Source organism: Zonotrichia leucophrys, chromosome 1A (assembly GCF_028769735.1).
Source record: "Zonotrichia leucophrys gambelii isolate GWCS_2022_RI chromosome 1A, RI_Zleu_2.0, whole genome shotgun sequence".
Taxonomy (NCBI): domain Eukaryota; kingdom Metazoa; phylum Chordata; class Aves; order Passeriformes; family Passerellidae; genus Zonotrichia; species Zonotrichia leucophrys.
In genome coordinates, this window is record NC_088170.1 from 6,447,489 (window position 1) to 6,460,921 (window position 13,433).

The window sequence follows — 13,433 nt, forward strand, 5'->3', positions numbered from 1 at the left end:
GTCTTTTTAATATCAACCCCTAATATATTAGCTCTTAACTGAAGTTTAATGAAGCCATCCCCAAGAGCAGCATCTTTAAGCCAACAATCTCCATCCTCTGTGGGTTCTCCCAACACTCTGGACTGCCTTCATCTGCCCTCTCCCCTCCTACCTGCTTTGCTCCCTTTGGTAATATCTGGATTTTTATCATACCAGTGCAAACTCTGGGTAACTCCAGTGAACTCCAGGGAAATATATTTCTGGACTTACACCTGCCTAGCCAGTAGAAAATGTAAATTGAGCTGGATAGTATTTAGTTTGCTCATTAAAGGCATTTTTCCCCTTTAATTTATAAGGAAAAAATAATGAAATCTGGATTGTATTGCTGATACTCATCTTCAGTAATACCACATTCCTCCAATGATCCTATTGAAAAAAGCTACCCACTTTTTCACTCAAAACATATGAGGAAAACTTAGTCTGGAATTAGTAGACAAGAGAACAAAAAGTATTTCTTTCAACAAAGATCAGCCCTGTAGGTCATTTGAAGGAGGGACAGTAGTGCAGAATTTCAATTGGTTTCTGAAACAGCAGCTTTTAAAAAATGTATTTGCAGTTTAAGTGCCAGGTTTTGTCAAAGAAGACAAAAAAAAAAAAAAGATTGCAAATACTTCTGTCACTCCTATATTCCAATTAGTTTTGAAGGGGTGAAAGATGAGAAATTAAAACAATTCCATCTTACATGGGGAGTAAATAACCTCCAAATCTGGAAACTCGTTGGTGTGTGCAACCAAGGACGAGTGCTGAATGCAACACATCCATGGAAAAAAGTGCTCTGGAAAAAGCTGGGGTTGTTTTCCATTTAAATCCATGCCTATTCAAAACAGTCATATCTGAATTTCTAAGAGCACGCAAAATCAGTATGCATTTACCATAATAAATGCCTTTTTCATCAACCAACAAAACAGAACAGATACAAATGAACCAATCAGGGATTTCCAGTGAGCTATCAGTGTTAGAAAAGCTACTCTGCAGATTCCAGTTGAGTCACCACAGAGGAGAAAAAAAAAGGGGGGAAAGGGGGGAAATAAATTACTGTGTGCAACTCCATCTGCAAACTGCTTCTCCCGCACTGGTATGTAATAAAACGTGTTGCTAAGATACAAGCTGCTAAAGAAGTTCATTAAAGGACACTTTAAACAAAGCTGCCAGACTCTTTTCCCTTTAAAGACTGCTTATTTGGTTCTGTCCCTTGTGTTTATAATTAGATCCTCTATATGAGAGATTGTGTTCCATTCAAGCCCACTCAGCAAAGAATGTTAATAAAATAATGTAAATAAGGCACTGGTTTAGGTTGTACATATTTATGGGCTGCAGAGCTGTTAATAGAAATGCATCTGGACTCCACCTGTATTTTTAAATGCAAAATAAATGCTTTTCCAAGTAGTTTCTCCCTAAGCAGGAGAGCAGAAACATTAGCTTCTGCACCCAGCACTCTGACCTAACTTTCAGAAAATACTTTCAAGCAAAGAAAATTGGCTTCTTGCCTAAAGTTTGGAGTTTATGAGGTGCCTCTCATATAGGCTTTTATATGCAAGCCTTTGTTATCTACACTGACATAAAGGACAAAACTGTTCATGTCTTTCCCCTGGCAATCTTTTTTTTCCATCTGTATACAAATTCCTAGATGTGTGTTAATGATTTAGAGAATTTCCTTGATCTAATATATTCACAAGTAAATCTGTTTTGTAATATTTTATTGCCAGGAAAGATATGCTATCAAATAGACCTTTATCTAACCTTATGTAAAATACTTTTAGTCCTCCTAGTAACACTTGGATGATAGGAGTACTCAGGCTTTTGTTTTGGTTGAAGGGAAGAGAATGGGCAAGATGTACTTTGCTTTCAGTCATTGTGGTGAAACGATGCTAAAGAAATAATTTCAGCATTTATCTGTTTGGCACTTAATAACACACAAGATGCATAAATCCCAGATGAGAGTTAGTATCAGTGATTATATAGGAAATGTTACTTGTCACTTTATAACCTGCATCTCACACTAAATTCTGTGCTGCAGTCCCCAGTACGTATATATATTTTTAATTACATTTTCAGGCTCATTTACATGCGCATATTGGCTTTCTGCCTGAATGATATCAAAGAGAAAGACCTTATGCTCACACCCAACCACACACACCCACACACACACAGACACAGAAGCAAATTTATACACAGAGACACTCTGTACATTTCTGAGAATGGAAGCTTCTCTCTTCGTCATTCTTAGAAAAGCTTTGACTCACCAATAAATCTTTAGGCAATCTTAGCTGATTTCAAGCACTTTAGAAAAACAGATCATTATAGAAAATGTAGGTTAATCTCTGCTGCATGTCAAAAGTATCAATGATTCTCACTTGACTCAATTATTTGAAATGTAATATACAATTTCACTTTCTGTAACCTTATAAGATTTGTCATCAATAGCTGAGTTGCACAGAAAGGCAATTCCACTCCTTCTCCCCAGATAATACAGAAGCTACATCACAAAGTACCAACAGGATCAAGCTAAATTAATGTGGAAACAAAAATAACTTATATGCAATATAGACTTAACTTCTGTTTCAAGGCCAGTTATATGCTTCTCTCAATTAAACACAAGCAATCAGACCAACCTTCAGGTGAACACACTGCTCTGGCCAGAGCCTCAATACCCAGGCTCTTAAAACAGAATTACAGCTCTGAAAATAAGATTGCCTCTCAAAAGCCTAAATTAACACCACCCATCATATCTACAGAGCTCTCAAGTACTTATTGTTTTGATTTTACTGCAGCTGCACTTATGGTCAATACTCTGGTTTACTTTAATTCAGTCAAAGGATTGGTTTATAATTTAAACTTGGACATACATTTAAGTTCTCCATGGGTTAAAAAGGAAGACACATGCTCCTATTTCCTAGTTCTCTGTCTATTAAGCAGAAGGGTCTGCCTGTACATGTGCAAAAAGCCCTGTGGTACATATTAGATTTCAATAGAGCCTTACTATTGGCAGTTGCAGGTTGGAGCAGGAACTAAGCCACATCAGCAATTTCATATGACACTCTGGAAATTGCTACTGCATAACAATAAGCAGCTGATTCAAAAAAGAGAGCAGTGGGGGAGAAAACATTTTTCATGAAGTACATTTTAACTCAAGAACAATTCCAAATAAAAAAGTAGTAGCACCTTAAGTCTAAAATAAAATAAAATAAAAATTATATAAAATATATGTATATACAGACATATAAGAGAAATGTGTGATGAGGATTGGATAGACCAAATATAAGTCTATTACACTGAAATAACTGTCCACTTTAATGGCAGAATGACAAATTTGCATTTTAATTAGTCCAATTCTGGTTCTTTTTGGCTCCTCTTTGTTCTTATATTAAACTTGCAGCCTATTTTCATACTTCCCTTACCTCCAACTCCTCTGCTGTACCAGTTTCCATCCTTGGCACTATGGCCACACATACACCATTTACCATGGTCATGTCTTATTGATTTGCAAATTTCTATCCTTTATTGCCTAAAAATGTTGTTGGTGCTTCAGATTTTGTTTTGGGGGTGGAGGGGAGGAGGAGGCATCATTTTATAATCAAGTACAAAAATACTGCATATAATATCCTTGATCAAAAAGAGAAAGGCATAGAAGGAAAAGTTAAAAGTAACTTTGTATGAACATTTATATGCCTTCATGCTTTCAACTTGAAAATCAAATCTGCAATGAGATGAAAAGGGATTTTCTCTATTTGAGCATAGCAGAAGTGTTTAGACTGGTGCAGTATCCCATTGGAAATGTTATTTAAAACCACCATTCTAGCATCATGCCATGGAAAGAAGAGATTCCCCTTTTCTTCCACAGATCCAAGCAGTCTGCACCAGATCCTGAGACAAGAGGAACTGGTTCAAACATCTGCCATGACACTGCTCTGGATGAGCCACACACAGCATGAGCAGTGGAGATTTGGTTCCATCAAACCAGAGCTCCTGACAAAGACTCCTGTAGAAGCACCACTTCACAGCTACCCAAGTGTCTGCTCAAAAATTAAAACAAATTCTAACTCCAAGAGGCAGAGTTCCTACAAAGAACTAAATTGCTTTGAAAGAGTTTCCCTGCTAAAGTATTGTGCACATCTGAACAAATACCTGTTTGCTGCAAGCATAAATTAGATATTTTAGTGTGTAACAGATAGCAAGTGTCTTTAGTGTAAAACCAGAAATGAAATAAAAAGGTATTGTTGGCATAATTCCTTTTTCTAAATAGACAAAGGCATTGTAGGGAAAAAATTGCTAAATCACAGGGATAATCATCATAGCCAGCTCCTCTAATGAGGCATCATGGGATTACTGGAGTTATTATAAGAGTCATCTTATTGAAGAAATTCAAAGTTAATTGAAATCAATTGTACTGTTCTGACAGCAGGTGTTTTAAGTGGGTAAAATATCAAAGTGAACTCTTTAAAATGGTTAGAATGAATGTAACACTCTTTTCAACAGTTAGCCCTGCCAAGTGATACACTGTACAAGTAGAGAAAAGTGTGCAGTCAAAGAAAAATGCTGGAATGAAATAGCATTTCCCATGCCAGTGCAGCTTCCAAACAAAATGGGGTTCTAACCCCTCCAGTAGAAATTGTTACAGATGTGTGAATTCCATGAATCTTTTTAAGGGCAACCTGATGGCAGGCTGAAAGCCATATTTCCATTCCTCCATGAAAATGTCCTTTATTACCCTTTTTCTCCAATATGACATGGGAATCTCAGTATGCTGTTACTGAAAGCACAAACAGAATGCCAGGATTGTCATTATGCAAACTATATTCCTAAGTCTCTCCTCCAAGAAGTTGAAGGTAAATCCTTCCCTAGTTTTTCCTCCTCTTTCTATAGATGGCAAAACAAGCAATATATTTCCAACTGATTTTGGAAAACAAGAAAAAGAACTGGAGCTTTCTGGGAGCTGGAGCTCTCTGAATTACTATCCAGAATCTTTACTCTGATCCAGTAAGTTCATTTTATTCTGCAATTGTCCAGGATTCCCAACAAAGTCAGCAGGACCTCATTATAGAGAAGAATGGCAAAGTCAAGCTCATATTTAATACCTGCTGTCTGTGTGTTTACAGACTCAGTGCAGTGATGGGAAAGTTTAATGCTCCACCTGGGAGCCCATCACCTGCCTGCCCTGACACCCAGAGCCAGACATGGATGCAATTCTTGCCACATGAACAGGGAGGGCTGTGCTTGCCTTAGGTCAGAGTTTGACATCTGGAAATGCCTTTCAGATTTTACCTGAGTTTGCACTGAAGCTTATAACCCTTATTTTACCTTAATAATCTTGAAAGAACCCAGCCATAAGAAATACTGAGCTCTGGCAATATCAATAATTTACTCTTTACCTCATGTAAACAATGCTGCCATTTGCAGCATGAACTTCAACAAACCCAAAATCCACTTCCTCCTCTTCCCCAAAACAGAGACAGTATCAGCACAATGAGACATCTGGAGCTAAACCATCTCCAACAACTTGCACAAGAACTGTACTTCAATTTAAGAAGTCTAACACTTTCCACAAGCAGGTTTTGCTGGTGGTCACCACAGGCAAAGTACAGTCAGTGATTTCATTTCAGGTATACTACCCAAAAAACTCCCAAATAACCAGCAATAACACAGGCTGGGAAAGTCTGCCTGAAACTGATGCTGATTTTCTGCATAGATAGTAAATTATGGTAAAAAAATGAGGCAGCACACAAGTGAATGGCATAATGTCTTTCAGCAAGGTATATTTTTATTACTGTGCTACAGGACAGGGTGTCTGAATTCAGAGTTCATCATGGTCAAAAATATAGTGACCCACACAAGTTCATTGTTAAAGACCTGGCTTGCCACCTAACACTTATGTCAGTAAGGAGGAACAAGGAAAAAGGAACTTCTAATGAAGGTTAAAGATTTGCTTATTTTTTATCCTAATCTATTAATTAATAAGAGACAACTTTCTAGAATTAAAAGACCCTTAACAACTCTTGAAGGACATAAAGAGCAAGGAACACTTGCAGCAGAGCAACTCTGGTGTGCTATTCAGGCCAATGCTGGCTCTTATGATGGCTCTTTTATTTCCATATAAATGCTTGTTGCTTGACAATTTAGATAAAAATGTAACTGCTGCTCTGCATGTGCTGGAGACTGAAGGTGTAAAACCACTGGACTAACTAATGGAGTCTTCACACATCATATCTTGTTAAAGAAGAGGTAACCCATCCTCAAATGTGACAATTAATCAAAACCACAGCATCTGAGGGATGTGCTTGTGACAGAAGTCTAAGCTATCTTTCTGAGTTGGATGCCAAATTAAGAACTGATTGAAACTATTGCCTTTCAGTAATGAAAATGATGGCTCTAAGTACTTATTTGCACATACTGAAAAATATTAAAACTATTCTAAATAAAGGAAACATCAATGACTAACCAGGGATCCTTGATTGGGATGCAATTTTAAATCCAGCTGCACATACAAGTCCACTTTGTAAATTTCCCTCAAAAGTTGAGTTTGTCATTCAGTTCTTTCTTGTCTTCATTTGTAAGTTTCAAGAACAGTACACATTGCCACAAATGCCACTGTAGCCATCTACAATGGAAAGTGATGAATGGGGGCACTGGGAGATAACATTCACTCCTGCTATGTTCCTAACAGGTGTAGATGGGGGGCTTTTTGTTTGTTTGTTTAATTGTTTCATCATTAACATGTGCAGTTAAATTGAAAGGCAATTTTAGGGTCTTTTGTATTCAGTGTATACAAAATCAAAGGTATACATTATTGAATTATGAATTAGTTGTGCCTAAACAAATCTTTGGGGGGATAAAGGAGGAAGGAGTGTAAATACATATGTAAAAATAACCTCCCTACTTGAACTGCCTATTTAAATTTACACTGGTGTTTCCATGAAAGTGAGGGCATGAAACCACCAAAGAGCCCCACCCTGAGCCCATCTGTGGTCTCAGGGGTCCCACTGCTCCTTCTCTACACCCTTAAGGACATAGAGCTCATTTACAAGCCACTCCTAAGGAGCAGCTAATAATTATAGCAAATCTGCAAAGTTACTCGATGGGTTTGTGACCTGGTCACGAGCTAAGACCTCCAAACTCATTTCACTTGTGACCTGAGAAGGATTTCAGTGCAGACCTCTGGAGGGGGCAGCCTGGAGCATGAGGACACCACAGCACCAGCCAGGCTCTTAATTATGAGCTCTTGTTGCATAGGATGTTGAAAACAGCAAAAGAAATCCAGAGTTTTGCCTAAAAATAGGACGTTTCCTGCTAGGCCAAATTTGCTGTTTAAAGAATTTAGGTATTTTATGTTTAATTATTTCATGGTCTATATATTTATTTACAAGATTATGAGAATGGCAAGTCATAAATATACAAGATATTTTTACTAGTTAGTTTGGATTATACATAAATATGCTGTGCAAGCGTAGCAAAAACCATTTTCCCCAAGCTGAATCAGAATGTTCAAACTGAATTTTCAAATGTGTCTCTCTACCTTATCTAAATTCCAACATGACATATAATAAATAGCTTCTCATTTACCACGATCATAAAAATTTAAACAGCCTTGAAACAGTTGCTGCAATATAGGGGGAAATGATCAAATCTATGTTCCAAACACCCACTTAGAACAGTAAAACTATTTTGATATTTAAGAAACAGTACATAAAGATGCAGGAAAGGGTTTTACCTTATTTAAAATAAAAATAAAAAAAAAACAAAAACAACAAAAAATAAGGTTCTACCAAATATAGGAGTATTAGAGTCAACAATTTGCTGTTTTACACTGCACAACAAGGACTAACAGCCCTTACACATCATGTAGTGTCAGATTTGCTTTTAGAAAGAAACTATCTGGTTTGATTCTATACAGTGATTAAACATCTTTGTGCTCTGCTGAGTAGGGCATTCTCTCCCCTCCCCCCTCCAAAAACGGCATCAAAGCAATCAAAATGGTAATGTTCAGCATGAATGGGGCCCCATCCCCCACCGGCAAACTCCGCAGACTTTTCTCCATGTTAGGAGCAACCAACACCCCTTCCTCACAAAATGGAAGCTTCCACTACCAAACTGAGAGTGCTGACCAATTCTCATTACAATAAACCTGGGAGAAAAAGGGGTGGCGTGCAGCCGTGGCCCGCAGGCACGCCGCACGCAGGCACTTGGCAACTTTAAGCACAACTCCGGCAAAGCAAAACAAATCACAATTAAAAAAAAAAAAAAAAAAAAGGAAGGAAAGAAAAGAAAACCAAACAAATAAAAACAAACAAAAAAGAGGGACGGGGGAGCAGCACACGTGCCGCCTCTCGCCGGGAGGGTGTGAGGGAGGCAGGGGGGAGGCAGGGGCGGCTGAGGGCGGCTGTGGGCGCTGTCCCCGGGCGCGGTGCTGAAGGCGGAGGCCGCGCTCGGCCCGGCACGGAGCGGGGAGCCCAGGAGCCCAAAGGGCACCCGGAAAGTTGGACAGGGGGGAGGCTCGGGCCGGCAGCTCTGCCGCTGCTTTCCCAAGTGCCTTTCCCGCCGGGAAGTGCCGGGAGAAGGGCCGGGAAGCCGCGAGGGCAGCGGCGCTGTCCGCGGTGCTGAGCCCCCCGGAGCCCCCGCCGCTGAACTTTCCTTGCGGGCCCCGCTCGGCCCAGGGGTCACCGGCACAAAAACAAAACTTTGGCAAGGGCGGGAAGGGGAGGAGGCAGGGGGGAAGGTTCCTGGGTTGTTTTGTTCCTCTCCTCCGTTTTTGGTGGTTTTTTTCCTCCCCCCTCTCCCTGGCTGCTGAAGCGGGTTAATCTGGTTTTATTCGTATTTTTTTGGAAGGGGTAGGAAAAAAGTGAAAGTGCCTAAGTGAACTCGAATCAAAAGGCAACACGTCAGATCAGACCAAGGGAAGAGAAAGGCAAGTGGGGAGGGGAAATAAAAAAAAAAAATAAAAAAAAAAAGAGAAGAAAAGAAAAGAAATAAAGTGATCAATAAAAATCAGTTTTGTAATTAAACCCAGAAATGGCTCCAAACGGGGCTCCCGCCTCCTCCTTCCCAACTCTTGCTCTGCACATTACACAGAAGTGCACAAAGTAGCCCAAGACAGGAGAATTTTCCATATTCCTAAAACATGTCGACCAACTCAAAATGGACGCCTCTTTTTTTTTTCTTACGTTTTAACTACTGCTTATCTTTTTACTGCTAGTACTGAAATAATTCTTTCCCCCAGCAAGACATCAGAGAATCCGACCTCATTATCAAAACATGCATTTTCTGACTCTATGCAAAAGAAAATGGATGTTATATCCCCTGCCGCCAGTATTTTTCAGCTAACGCAGACACTTTTCGGATGTTTAGATAGTGCATCATAAAAACAAGAAGAAAAACCAAGCACAACTGAATCGATCTGTTCCTTACTTGTTTCTCATTAAGAGCTGCTATTCTTGATTGCCTTTCATGGATTTGTTTCTTAAGATCCCCGTTCTGCAAAAACGGCAACAAGACGCATATTAAAGGCAAAGTGCAAACTAACCCCGTGATGAATAAACTTGCGAGCTAGAAATTGTTCAAAGGCAAAAACCATTCCACCGAAGCCGTACAGAAGCATGCACACACAAAACACCCTCCTTAGCAAGAAAGCTCAGTGCAGACTACAAAATGAGATCTCTTACTGATAAAGTTTCTCATCCTGCTGTCCCAGCACAACTGCGCTTATTACGGCAGGGATAAAATACTGAAGAAGAGAGAAAAAAAAAAAAAGGATCTGCATTTACCTGTGGATCTTGCTTCATCTGTGCAACTAGTTTCTATTAAAAAAAAAAAAATCGCCCCGCAAAAAAGGAGGAATTAGAAACTGTTTCAAGTTTAATGGATTTTTTTAAATGTATGTATGTGTGTGGACGGGGGAGGGAGGGGGGTAAGGAACAAAGAGGCAAGTAAACACTGCGAGTCAGTTTCAAGCAAAGCTCATAAATATTCAAGTCTCGTCCTAATCTCTCCAACACACACACACACACACACACACGCACACACGCACTCTCTCTCACACTCACGCACACTCACACGACTGCAGCGTCGACTCCGCGTCTCCACGGCACCCACACACACAAAAAACTCAGCCAAAGAAGCCGCCAAAGTACTTTGTGGGAGTGCTCGCCATTGCGGCGGGGAGCCGGGGGTCCCTCCCCGCCGCGCCCCCCGCGCCCCCTCCCCGGGCCGCTGCGGCACCGAGGCTCGCTCCGAACATGCAACCGCGCTCGGTGCTGCGAGCCCGAGCCAGGCACGGCCCGGCACGGCTCGGCCGGTGCCTCAGCATTGCATTCTGTTACCTGCTGACATGGAATTTCCACTTTTAACGCCTCCCGCAAGCTGTGTAGCTCCATCCCTGCAACTTGCCAGGCACTTTCCTGCCACTTTCAGATCCGAGTGAAGTTTGTTTTTTTGTTTTTGTTTGGTTTGGTTTTTGGTTTGGTTTTGTTTGGCCTTTTCTTTTTCCCTGCCTTTCTTTTTCTTTCTTTTTTTTTGTTTTTTTTTGGCTTGTTTTTGTTTTTTTCTCTCTCGCTTTTTGCAACAGACCCGCCCCCCTCCCTCAGCGGGAAAATGGAAAAAAATAATTTTTTTAAGTAACCACAAAAAAAAAAAAAAAAAAAAAAAAAGAAAAAAAAAGAAAAGAAAGACGGAAAAAATAAAGTAAAATAAAAAATGAAAAAGAAAAGGAGTGGCGGCACCAAGAACAACAATACGTGAGGGAAAGCGGCAGGACAGCGGGCAGACACAAGTACTCGGCGTGCACGGCAAGTTGTTCGCCTCTTTGCTGGGGACACGGACTCATCACTCACTTTCCGCCGATCTGGGGGGGCCCCTCCCCGGCCACCCCCGCCCGCGGCTCCCCCCGCGCTGGCCCCGTTGGCCCCCGCCCCGCCCCGCGCTGGCCCCGCCGCCCCCCGGGGGCCCCCTCGGGCCGCTCCGGCGGGGCCGGGCCCGCAGCCACGGCCGGCCAGGGACTATATTTCCTGGCAGAGCGCGCGCGCGCGCGCCGGGATCCGCCGCGCGGGGGGGGCAGAAAGTTGTGAAACGGCCTCGGCGCGCGCGCGCGCGGGTGCCCGGATGGAGCTGGGGGGTGCGGGGGGGGTGCGGGGGTCTCGCGGCCCCGCGCGTGCGCGGAACGGCTCCTGCGGCCACCGGGGCCGCCACAACAAAGTGGGGAGGGAGGGGCGGGGAGAGATAACGGGGTAGGGTCGGTAGATAAGGGATAGGGATAGGGATAGGGACAGGGACAGGGACAGGGATAGGGACAAGAATAGGGGCAGGGGATACAGAGATGGATATGGATAGCGACAGAGATAGGGATACGGACAGGGACAAATACAGGGATCAGGATGGGGACAGGTACAGGAATAGGGACAGGGATAGGGACAGGCAGGCACTGGTACAGGGATAATGATAGGAACAGAGGAAGGGACAAATACAGGGATTGGGATGGGGATAGGGACAGAAATAAGCACACAGGGATAATGATAGGACTAAGGGAAGGGAAAAGGAAAGGAACAGGGGAAAAGAAAAGGACAGAGGAAAGTACAGGAGCATGAATAGCGGATTGGGCTTTCTTTCCTTTCCCTTTGCAACCCACCCCCAGCATGTCCACTGGGGCCTGCCCTGGGGTGAGGGAGCTCAAGGGGGAAGGGATGGGAGTGTGGGACATCTGTATGTTGGATCTGAGGGATGGCAACACAGATCCTTTCACTCTATTTAGTCAATAAATAACAGCAGTGATACTTTAAACTGGTTGACTCGAGAAGCGTTGACTCAAGTGGATGCTCCAGCTCAGCCAAGTCATGGTTGCTGACTTGACTTGCTGCATCAGTGAGGGATCTGAGCACCACCAGGTCACCCTGCAGCACAGATGTGCTCCAGATGTGGACACAAACACATCACCTTGATGTCACATGAATACGTGACAAGGCTCCAGGTCCTACAGACAGACCCCACCTGATGCAGCATCAAGCCAGCTGCCAACTTTTTAAAAATAGATTCAAACCAGCAGCATCAATGTACATTCAGCCAGTGTTTTACCATGCAGCTGCAGTATTTCCCATGCAGTAATGGGAGCTGTGCAGTTAGATTTACTGTTGTCTTGATGCATGGCCAGAGTAGGATTGGAAGCCAAAAACAATGCTCAGAATAATTTTATTGATGACAGTCAAAATTTAGGGCACCTTTTAGCAAGAACCTTTTAGCCAATGGAGTGCTTGGGACTACAATTTGGGTGTATACATACTCCACTCCTGCACTGATTGAACACTGATATTTTTATTAATCTGCACTGAAACACAAAGCTGAAACTCAGCCAGCCAAAATCATTAGTCAGTATTTAAAACACCACTGTGCTGTTGTACTTGGATGCCAATTTTAATAATTAATCTCAAAACTCTTTAAAGGCACCAATATATAGCAAAACCAACTTACATCAACCATACTCTAATTAAAACTGATTTGAGATATAATGTGTTGTGAATTCAAAACAATGTACCAAATTCCCAATAAACTTCTGAAACATATTCTGTTCAAGCATAGCACCACTTCTTACACAAAAATAATTTGAAGATTCATGGTGAAATATCCTTAGCCTGCCAAAATTAGGAGTAAAGTCTAAACAGAAATTTTCTATTAATGTTACAATGAAATAAATTATTTTGGAAGAGTCTTGTTTTAAAATCTAAATTCTACTCACATTTGTAAAGACAATTCAGTCAATCCTGCAGATATTGATAAGTATGAAAATCTTTCAATATTGAAGCAATGTTACTTCTCATATGTTCTGTACAAAGGTATTTTTTTAGTGTTATACACAACAAAAACAGGGCTTTGCCAAGTAATTTTGTAAATTGTGAAGGCTACCTTTGTAACCTCTGGTTACAGCAGAGCAAAGCTTCTGTGAGTTCAGCCATCAACTAAAGCTGATTTAACTAGTAAAGTATGATTTCTTTACGTGTTAGTGGTTAATTCACTGACATTATGCTGGTTGATTTATTTTAATGCATAGAGCAAAGAGCCTTTTTCTTACCATTATAAAATAGTCACTTGCTGACCACAACAAAACTGGTGATTCCTGCAAGCCTGACTTCCTGCAAAGATGTCTATGGGTTCATGAAGTAGAAATTTGATTTTAACTGCAAGGGATGAGGATTATCATGTCATCCTCCCCACAGCACTGTGATGTCAACAGGAAAAGTTTAGAAATTTGTTTAACCTGCCTACCATTCAAATATCAGTTTATACATCTTCAGTGCTACTCTGATGGGTCACAAATTATAATATAAATTTTCAGTTATAAATTACAAATTATAACCCATAATGAAGTACACTGCTTTTCATTTATTGATGCTGCAAATACTCTTTTCTAGTGAAGTTGT

The 13,433-nt window shown here is 41.4% G+C and overlaps 1 protein-coding gene across 2 annotated transcripts in view; it reads right to left on the reverse strand.

The window, feature by feature from the left end:
* Window positions 1-10,536, reverse strand: part of PHF21B (PHD finger protein 21B) — a 132,828-nt gene extending 122,292 nt beyond the window's left edge. Inside the window, exons 1-2 of one of the 2 annotated variants that reach the window (XM_064736573.1) lie at window positions 10,350-10,536; window positions 9,439-9,504 (exon numbers count right to left, since the gene is read on the reverse strand). In XM_064736573.1, coding sequence (XP_064592643.1) covers window positions 9,439-9,504; window positions 10,350-10,403 — 120 coding nt within the window. In that variant the 5' untranslated portion in view covers window positions 10,404-10,536. The remainder of the gene's footprint in view (window positions 1-9,438; window positions 9,505-10,349) is intronic. The other variant, XM_064736582.1, reaches the window with a different exon arrangement.
* Between the last annotated feature and the right edge of the window lie 2,897 nt (window positions 10,537-13,433).